The following is a 10,376-nucleotide window of genomic DNA, read 5'->3' as shown; positions in this document are numbered from 1 at the left end:
TGGGAGAGAACACAGGGAGAGAGCCATGAAAACAGTTCTTTAAACAAAAGTAAAGATTGGGATTTTTTTTCTTCTTTCTTTCTTCCTTTCTTTCTTTCTTTCTTTCTTTTTCTTTCTTTCTTTTTTCAAGACAGGGTTTCTCTGTGTATTTCTGGCTGTTCTGGAACTCACTTTGTAGACCAGGCTGGCTTCAAACTCAGGGATTCACCTGTCTCAGCCTCCTGAGTGCTAGGATTAAAGGCAAACGCCCCACCAGCCATGCTTCCCTCCCCCACCCCCACCTGAGAAAGATGGCTCAGTGTTAAAACCACTTGCTGCTTTTGCAGAGTTCAATACCCATCACCCACATGGTGACTTACAACCATCCATAAATCCAATGCCCTGTTCTGACTTCTGTGGGCACCAGCTAGGCATTCACACCCATAAAATAAATCTAGGCGGCCGTGGTGACACAAAGCTTTAATCCTAGCACTTGGGAGGCAAAGACAGATGGATCTCTGAGTTTGAGGCCAGCCTGGTCTACAGAGCAAATTCCAGGACAGCCAGGGCTATGCAGAGAAACCCTGTTGTGGAAGAACAAACAAAAATCCACAAATACTAGTGTTTCTACAAACCTATCAGATTTTGTCAGAAGTAATTATCAAGTCCAGGGATCACACGAAGACACCCAGTTCCTTCACCTTTTCCATATGGACTCTTGCCTCTCCTGGTGTGTATTTATTTCATACAGTTGAATTAAGTAATTCAAGAAATATAAGCTGGGCGGTGGTGGTGCACACCTTTGATCCCAGCACTCGGGAGGCAAAGACAGGCGGAAACTCGAGGCCAGCCTGGTCTACAAGAGCTAGTTCCAGGACATGCTCTGAAACTACAGTAAAACCCTGTCTCGAAAAAACAAAACAAAACAAAACAAAAAAAAAAGAAAAGAAAAAATATATAACCGATAATTATTGGTTTTGTGAAAGGGTCTCAGTAAGTAGTTCTCGCTTCTCGCTGTCCTGGAACTCCTCTGTAGACCAGGCTGGCTTAATAGTCACTTGCCTCTGCCTTAAGGGTGCTGGGACCGAAAGAAACGTGTATGCTACCACGCCTGGCAACTTTTTATACTTGGCTGGTCCAGTACTGCACTAAACTCTCATAGGTTTGCCTGCCTCCACAGTGCTGGGATTAAAAGGAATGGCCACCATGGCCAGCTTCTTTGTTTTTTGTTTTTGTTTTTTTTTGAAACAGTGTGTTATATATTCTAAACTGGCTTTGAATTATGTAGCTGTAAGTGACCTTAATTTTTAGATCCTGTTTCCATCTTTCCATATTACAGGTGAACACCCTGACAGGGTTTATGGAATGCTGGAGGAAAAAAAAAAAACAGCCAGAATTTTTAAAGGCAATAGCTCATTATGTAGGTCTGGCCGGCTTAGAACCCTCTATGTGGATTAGGTTGGCCTCAAACTCGCAGCGATCCCCTTACATCTGGGTCTCCTAAATGCTGAGATTAATGGCGTGTGTCACCGCCCAACTCTGAAATAATTTTTTGAATTTTGATTATTTGTATTCATGACCCTGCCACATCAAACAATTGCTTTTGGTTTAAAATATATATGCATTGTACACAAAACACCGTACATTGTAATATGATTTACTGGATTTCATGTCTCTGTACTCAATGATCAAAATATAGCAAAAAGTAAATAATTCAGGAAACACGCTTTATTCGACATTGGAATTATTATATGTTTTTGCAAAATCTCTCTAAAGTGCTCTTTTGATGCAAATAGTCTTAGGCTCTTGCCTAAGTCTTTAAGTCTGAGAGACTAGCGCAATTCATTTGCATTGACTTTCTATTGTGGAGCTTTGGAACCAAGAGAAGGATCCAAACATAGCTCCATTTCATCCAATCAGAGGAGCGGCTTAGTGCTAAACTCTGATTCGTCTTTTCCTCTTTGTACCCATCCAATCATGAAGCAACCTTAACAGCCAATCAGTGGCCTAAACGCCCGCCAATCAGGGAACGGACCCGAAGTCCGGCCTTTGTGTCGGGAGATGTCAGCGCGTCGGCGAATGCTCCCGCCAATCGAAAAAGTCGTTGGTGTATGCAAATAAGGGTTCTATGACGCATTGACGCAGCGTGAAGCGTCTATATAAAAATGGAGGCGTCGGGGGGCTTGGAGCGCAGAGCGGTTTGGTCGTTCGTTGGAGGTAGGTCTTCTGTTCCTGTCGCCGATCGCGGCTCCCGTTTGCGCGCTCACAGCGGCGCGGCGGTTCCAGCACGGGCCTCAGACTCCGGCTTTGGGTGAGTATTGGCGTCGGCTGTCGGGGCCGCGGTCGTCGGCTGCTGCCGGCGGGGTTGATGAGGCGGCCCGGGGGAAGTCGGCTAGGGCGGGGAGGTTGCGTCCCCGCCGCCCCCGTCCCGGCTGCTTCCTCCCCGGCGGTGACTCACAGGTCCCGCCGCGGTGTTCCCGGCCGCCCGCAGAGCGGGAAATGGCTCCTCCCCGCGCTCCCCCTCCCGGGGGAGGCCGCCGCTCGGCGCAGCCTGAGTCATTAGGGGAGGGGGAGGAGGCGGCCGCCATCTGCCGCGGCCGCGGGACGGCAGCCGGGCGACCCGGGCTCGCTCTGAACGCGGTGCCCCTCGCAGGTGAAAGAAAATGGCCCGAACCAAGCAGACCGCTAGGAAGTCGACCGGGGGGAAAGCGCCCCGCAAGCAGCTGGCCACCAAGGCCGCCCGGAAAAGCGCGCCCTCTACCGGCGGGGTGAAGAAGCCGCACCGCTACAGGTAGGCAGGGCGCGGGGAACAATGCCTTGGCCGCCGGCCCCGCTCGGCTCGGGCGGGCAGGGGCCAGCGCGCTCCCCCCTCGCCGCGGCCCCTGACGCCCGCCCTCCTCCCCCCTCTGATGCCTGCAGGCCCGGGACCGTGGCTCTGCGAGAGATCCGTCGCTACCAGAAGTCTACTGAGCTGCTCATCCGGAAGCTGCCTTTCCAGAGGTTGGTGAGGGAGATCGCCCAGGACTTCAAGACCGACCTGAGGTTTCAGAGTGCAGCCATCGGTGCCCTTCAGGTGAGAGACAAAGGCTCGGTGGCGCGGGGGGCGGCGGCCTGGCTTCTGCGGCAGGGGAGCTAATCCTGTGGCTCTTGTCCTCAACAGGAGGCCAGTGAAGCTTACCTGGTGGGATTGTTTGAAGATACCAATCTGTGTGCCATCCACGCCAAGAGAGTCACCATCATGCCCAAAGACATCCAGTTGGCTCGCCGGATACGGGGGGAGAGAGCTTAAGTCGAGGCGGTTTTTATGGCATTTTGTAGTAAATTCTGTAAAATACTTTGGTTTAATTTGTGACTTTTTTTGTAAGAAATTGTTTCTAATATGTTGCATTTGTACTTAAGTCATTCCATCTTTCACTCAGGATGAACGGGGAGAGTGACTGTTCACAGACCTCAGTGCTGTGGGCGCTGCGGCTCAGGAGTGACAAGTTGCCGATATGCAGAAGGGATGGGTGATAGTACTTGCTTCTCATGATGCATGTTTCTGTATGTTAATGACTTGTTGGGTAGCTATTAAGGTACTAGAATTGATAAATGTACAGGGTCCTTTTGCAATAAAACTGGTTATGACTTGATCCAAGTGTTTAACCATACATCACTGTGATAGAATGTGGGCTTTTTCAAAGGTTGAAGATTCAAGTTTTAACCACAGTGTAACAGTTTTCCTTAAAAAAAAAAAAAAGTAAACCTGGCAGCTATAGAATACACTATGTGCATTTATAATAGCTATTTTATATATTGTAGTGTTCAACATTTTTAAATTAAATGTTTTACATTCACAAGTGGTGGGGAGTCTTGTCATTAAGGTGTGTGTAATTAGTCCAGTTGGTACTTCCTGATTAGACTGCATTTGTTTTTAACAAAGTAGAAAATGCTATGCGTATTAAACCTTGCATAAGTCCTCATTCTACCACACGTTAACTAACCCTCCAGCTGGTAACATACACTAACGGGGATTTATATAAGGGCTCTATAGTAAAATAACAAGCTATTCACACCAGCATCACCTGTTACTAATCTAGTTAGTGCAGCTTTCATTGTGTTGTTTGGTCTTCTATCTAGATTAGGTTCTGTTTTGTTTTTTAATCTTTAAGGGGAAGAACGGAGAATTTTTTTCCTTGTGGAGTTTAAATATGAGGGTGAGAGTACAGCTTCAGCTTATTGGATCTCTGCCAATGAAGATGGGTTAGGTTACACCTGGTTACTGTCCTGGCAAAATCCCTTTTATAGAGGTGGCCTTCAAGTGGTTTTTAAAAGTATCCTATTGAAGTTTTTAGGTCAATTATGTATGTTGACTAAATTTACAAATAAAACTTGTTTATTCAACTAAGTGTCAAACCTAAATTGAATACATAAGGCTTTCAATATACTTATCTAGATTTTTAATTTCAGCATTTTGCTTGGAAAAAGAAAATTGAAGCATGTAGTCTGGCCATTACTCCATAAAAATGCTGGGGGCCAGAGATAGGACTTAGTGGTAGTGTTGAAAATGCAAGCTGTCATGGGTCTAATGACAATCCACGATGATGCTATTGTGCTGGCTTTATGACAGAAGCAAATTTATAGATCCACATAGTATGAAGTGAAGTTACAGGAAAATGGATTTGTTTTGAGGATCCTGGCAGCAGGCCTTAAAATTTAATAAATGGTAGGTGAATTTTTTTAATATTATGTATACAATATTCTGTCTGTGTGCCTGCAGACCAGAAGAGGGCACCAGATCCCATTACAGATGGTTGTGAGCCACCATGTGGTTGCTGGGAATCGAACTCAGGACCTCTAGGAAGAGAGGCAATGCTCTTAACCTCTTAGCCATCTCTCTAGCCCGGTGTGGAATTTTTTTTCACCCCATGCCGAGATTAAGGTCCGAATGATCCACCATTGCCCACCAAGTAAATTTTTTTTTTTTTTTTTTTGGTTTTTCGAGACAGGGTTTCTATGGTTTTGGAGCCTGTCCTGGAACTAGCTCTTGTAGACCAGGCTGGTCTCTAACTCACAGAGATCCACGTGCCTCTGCCTCCCGAGTGCTGGGATTAAAGGTGTGCGCCACCACCGCCCGGCCACCAAATAAATCTTTACTATTATGTACATGTGTATAATTTGGGTATTGCTTTCACATATTATTTAATTAGTGCTTTGGGAGTTTGTGTGTCCCTGATTCCTGGAACTAGCTCTGTAGACCAGTCTGGCTTTAATTTGCCTCCCAAATGCAGGGATTAAAAGCATATGCCATGTCCCCTCTTATTTACTTGGTGAGTTTAGTGCCTATAGTAACCAAGTTTCTGGCTTGCAGCCTGATGTTGGCTGTTGGAAAGCCTGGAGGCTACTGTTTAATTGTCCAATTTGGGCTTACATGGGGCCTAAGCATACATTTTTGGTTCCAGGAAGCTTACCTGTATAGGACACCCTGGGAGTTTGGGAAAGCTGAAAAGTTTCCCAAAATGTTGAGGGAAGCTTTTGTGGGTATGTGTGTACTGGGTTTTGAACCCTTGGCCTTGTGCATGCTAGATAAGCCCTCTACCACTGAGCTCAATCCCCAGCTGTGAGGCTTACCTTCCTACTCAGCAGGCAGGAGCACTTTCAGTAGAGAGCAGGTTCCAGCGTGCGGATTGCCCAGTGCTGTAGCAGTTGGTTCCTGTGCCTCTTCACTGTCATCCACATTGGCAAATCAGTGAGGTGAGCCTTTGGTACGGGGACAGACAAAAAAATTACCTGTCTTCAAAGATTCTTGACTCTGGTTTATAGAGATGTTCCGTCCTTTAAGTTTTACTAGAAATGTGGCCTAGGCGTCTACCAGCAACTGATGAGAGATGGAAAGAAATCGGGAGGAAGAAGGCCTAGATGGGTCTGGCATCTGGCCCACCGCTTTTTCTTTTTCCTGGTTTTTCAAGACAGGTTTCCCTGTGTGTAGCACTGTTTGTCCTGGAGCTCACTCTGTAGAGCAGACTGACCTCAAACTCAGAGATCCACCAGCCTGTGCCTCCTGTCGGCTGGCCTGGCTAGCGTTCCAATAGTACACAAGCTAGGCCTTCCACCCACTACTCCTGGTCCTCACCCACTCCAACTGGTTTGCTAGGAGTGAGGTACCAGAGGCAGGATGGGTCCAAGGGTGGGGAGTCAAGAGCAAGCCATGCCCTTAGCCAGATGTTTGCTGGGTCTGTGAGCGTCTGGCAGAGGGAAGAACATGGCAGGACATGGTGGTTAGTTAGACAAGAAACCCTGGTCCTGGGGCCTTCAGTTTTGTCTCACACTGCAGATCTAGTCTATCACAGAGAAGGGCTGGGTTGAGCGGTTTCAGCCCCTTCTCCTGCAGCTGGAGCCATGAGAACCTTAAGTATCCATTTTGTGTACTCAATTCTTCCCGTCCCCAAGAAAGGGTTTGTCCGTGAAGCATTCTGGCTGTCCTGGAACTCACCCTGTAGACCAAACTCAAACTCACAGAGATCCGCCTGCCTCTACTTCCCAAGTCCTGGGATTACCTTTTTAAAAAGACTTATTATATATACAGTGTGTACTGTATGCATTCCCGCCAGAAGAGGGCACCAGATCTCATATCGGATGGTGTAAACCATCATGTGGTTGCAGGGGAACTGAACTCAAGACCTGAAGAACAGTCAGCTCTATTCTTACCTTTACCTCATGAGCCCTTGGTGTGAGAATATTTGTCACCTCACTAAATGAAGCAGTTTCCCCTCTCTCTCTTTACCTTCCTTGGATCCACATTGCTTTCCTCCTGCCTCCACTACACTGGTTTTAAACCTGCATTGTGTTCTGTGCTCCTTTAGAGAGGTGTCAGCCCTGTGGCCTGCTCCATCCAGCCAGGTTGACTCCTGGTCAATATTTTGGCATAAACGACAATCCTTACAGCTACTGCCCAAGGGCAAAGTTAGGAGAAACAGCCAACCCAAGTCCTGAAGCATCCTGTGGAGATGGTGGAGGCTGTTTTGTCCAGTTTTGGTTTGGTTTAGTTTTGGTTTTTCGTGTGTAGCCCTGGTTGTCCTGGAACTCACTCTGTAGACCAGGCTGGCCTCTGCCACCTGAGTGCAGGAGTTAAAGGCCTGCACCGCCACCACCCAGTGACTGAGGCTGTTTTGAGGGGCACTCTGGTTGTTGGTCTGGGGAATGAGAAAGCTGCAGCCTAGGGGAGGGCTGCTTGAACGGCTTTGCTGGGGAAGCAAGGGGACATGGATTCAGTGAAGCTGAGAGACTGGAGGAGCCAGGTCAGAGATGATCTGAAAAGGGGCACAACGGAGGGACGTGAGCCCCATTGTGATCTCTCTAGTGGCCAAGAGCCAGGCTGACTTGCAGAGCTTTGCAGTGTCCTGTGGGCACAGGGGCCTCTTGTTCTCCACTGAGGAGCAAATAAGCTTCATCTTGGCCATGTTGTTGGCAGACCAAAGGCTGCAGCAGCCTGCAGTCCTCATGGGGACAGAAGGGTGGCAAAGAGAATAGGCTTGAACTCATGACTCATGTTCAAAGCTCCATTTGTCTGTCCCCATCTGTAAAATAAATTTCTGTCTAATAGACTTGCAAAGATTTAATGAAATGGCCTGTACAAACTCGGGTACGAGCTGGGCAGTGGTGGCGCACGCCTTTAATCCTAGCACTTGGGAGGCAGAGGCAGGCGGATCTCTGTGAGTTTGAGACCAGCCTGGTCTACAAGAGCTAGTTCCAGGACAGGCTCCAAAACCACAGAGAAACCCTGTCTCAAAAAAAAAAAACAAAACAAAACAACTCGGGCACGGTGAGTGCAGGGGACAACTGTGAAAACATTTAATTAAAGAAGTCTGGGGCACCGGTGGTGGTGGCGGCGCATGCCTTTAATCCCAGCACTTGGGAAGCAGAGGCAGGAGGATCTCTTTGAGTTCGAGGCCAGCCTAGTCTACAAGAGCTAGTTCCAGGGTAGGCAATAAAGTGACACAGAGAAACCCTGTCTCGAAAACCAAAAATAAAAAAATAAAAAGTCTGGGACAATGACTAACTGGAACACAAACTAGCTCTACCTGGAGGCTCCATCTTGCTGGCTATCCGTCCTTCAGTCTGTGCCAAATGAATCTGTATCTCCAGTGCTACAGAAGCTTTCATTACACAAATCACATAAAAGCAAAGAAAAATTACCAGGAAATATAGGAACAAGACTCTCCCAGAATGGGTGAGACGGTGGGCTCTCGACAGGACAAACATCATCAGAGACATCCCTTCAGGCAGGAGGTAAGGACCCAAGTCCTGTATGGGGAGGCCAGGCTGAGGTTGCAAGGGAGAAGCCAGAGCTAAGCATGTAGCACTTCTTTTTTTTTTTTTTTTTGGTTTTTCGAGACAGGGTTTCTCTGTGGTTTTGGAGCCTGTCCTGGAACTAGCTCTGTAGACCAGGCTGGTCTCGAACTCACAGAGATCCGCCTGCCTCTGCCTCCCGAGTGCTGGGATTAAAGGCGTGCGCCACCATCGCCCGGCTCTTGTAGCACTTCTTGATGATGTGCTTGAGATGGCTCCATCTGCAGCACCCACACCAATGCTGACAATGATCCATCACCAGCTGCAGGGGCTCCAATGCCTCTGGCCTCTGCGGGCCCTGCTCTCACCTGCTCATACATGGAAGTAGTTCCCCACACCTATAAGTGATTTAGAAATAATAATAAAAGGAAAAGCCCAAGAGATTCAGCTTCGTCTTGGGAGGCAGACAGGTCTTTCATAGAAAAGAGGCGTCTTTGGAGTGCCTGTCCTCAGTAGCTGTGCTGCTGGTGCAAGTTTCTTGGCCAGCAGGGCAGAGGCAGATGTGATGTCCACACTGAGGTGCTGTCATCTTTCTCCAGGACTGTGACATCTGGCAAGGAAATGGGGGGAAAGTCAAAGGTCAAAGCCGACTTCCTGCTGAGCAGAGTTCCTGAGCAGAGGACAATTTTAAAAAGAGAGCAGGGTCCCTCTGTGTAGATTTGTTTAGCCTGGAAACTCACTATGTAGCCCAGACTGACTACAAATTGCCTGGTATTGCTGGGATTAAAGGTGTGCTAGAGTCTTGGTTTTTGTTTTTGTTTTGTTTGCTAGTCTGGTCTACACAGTGAATTCCAGGTTTACCAGAATGCCATAGATCTTATCTTGAACTGGCCTCACTGTCACAAAGACTCATCTGCCTCTGCTTCCTGAGTGCTGGAATTCAAGCTATCTGCCATAACACCTGACTTCAAAATATTTTTTTCTTGAAGCAGATCTCACTATTGTAGCCCTGTTAAATAAATTAAAACAAAAGAAAAGCTAAAGGACAACCTGATTACACATTGCCATCTTGCTTTAAAAAATAAAAGTAAGCCCAGTATTTATCTCAATTAGAGGAGGTCAGATTTGAGGTTGTCTGCCTCCCCACCAGATGGTAAGGTGCCTGAGGCTTTTTATCTTTCCAGCCAGCTGCACGACCAAGGAGAGTCCATTAATGCCTGTTTGAATTAATGGAAGTCTGATAGCAAGCGCAAACATTTATTCTGTGCTTCTAAGTATCAGCTACAGTGTGAGCACTTTAGACATAAATGACCCAAAGAGAAAACACCCACCCTGTTGGGGAAATGAGCAACCGAGGTTCAGAGTGGCTGGATCCTACCCACGCTCAACTGGACCGAGATGCGGGCTGTTGGATTCCTAGCTAAAGCTAGTCAGAGAGTGCTCACAGAAAAGGGGGTGCTGCATACAGTTCTACAGGACGGTGCCTTGTAGGCGGACATGGCTGTCATTTCAGCCAGCTCCAAGGCCACTCACAATTGTCTTGTGGTTTTTGGTTATGCAAAGAGATGGCTTTATTGTAGTGTACTCAAAAAGCAGGCTGTCAAAAGAAATTAGCAATTGATTTTTAAAAAGATTTATTATGTATACGGTGTTCTGTCTGCACATATCTCTGCAGGCCAGAAGAGGGCACCAGATCTCATTATGGATGGTTTGTGAGCCACCATGTGGTTGCTGGGAATTGAACTCAGGACCTCTGGAAGAGCAACCAGTGCTCTTAACCTTTGAGTCATCTCTGCAGCCCCAGCAATTGATTTTGTTGTTAGTTTTTGAGACAGGGTCTTACAGCACGTAAGCCAGTCTGGAATTCACTTTGTGGTGTGGAGGAGGATGACCTTGAACTCCAGACCCTCAGGCCTCCACAGAGGTCTGCCTGTCTCTGACTCCTGGGTTCTGGGGATTAAAGACAAGTACCACCATGCCTGGCCAGCCTTGATCTCTGAGGAGCTAGGGTTGCAGGCACTTAGGACTATTGGCAGCCACCACCCCTCACTTGATGCGGAGTCTTGTTGTGTAGCAGTGTGTAGACCAGATTGGACCTGAATTTGCCACAACCTTGCTTCTGCCTCCTG

The 10,376-nt window shown here is 47.6% G+C and overlaps 1 protein-coding gene across 1 annotated transcript; it reads left to right on the top strand.

The window, feature by feature from the left end:
* The first annotated feature begins 2,135 nt into the window (after positions 1-2,135).
* On the top strand, positions 2,136-3,818 carry LOC101999506 (histone H3.3). Its single transcript, XM_005350749.2, has 4 exons — positions 2,136-2,290; positions 2,633-2,770; positions 2,899-3,052; positions 3,140-3,818. Exons 2-4 carry the CDS (start codon positions 2,643-2,645, stop codon positions 3,266-3,268), a joined length of 411 nt encoding a protein of 136 aa, XP_005350806.1. The 5' UTR covers positions 2,136-2,290; positions 2,633-2,642; the 3' UTR covers positions 3,269-3,818.
* The last annotated feature ends 6,558 nt before the right edge of the window (positions 3,819-10,376 follow it).

Source organism: Microtus ochrogaster, chromosome 7 (assembly GCF_000317375.1).
Source record: "Microtus ochrogaster isolate Prairie Vole_2 chromosome 7, MicOch1.0, whole genome shotgun sequence".
Lineage (NCBI taxonomy): Eukaryota > Metazoa > Chordata > Mammalia > Rodentia > Cricetidae > Microtus > Microtus ochrogaster.
This window is presented reverse-complemented; position numbering and strand designations above follow the sequence as displayed.

Bases quoted from the DNA above. Each gene is read 5' to 3' on its own strand.
- LOC101999506 (XM_005350749.2), top strand. From the start codon at position 2,643: ATGGCCCGAACCAAGCAGACCGCTAGGAAGTCGACCGGGGGGAAAGCG. The intron at 2,771-2,898 runs GTAGGCAGGGCG...TGATGCCTGCAG, and splicing joins AAGAAGCCGCACCGCTACAG to GCCCGGGACCGTGGCTCTGC. The intron at 3,053-3,139 runs GTGAGAGACAAA...TGTCCTCAACAG, and splicing joins CAGCCATCGGTGCCCTTCAG to GAGGCCAGTGAAGCTTACCT.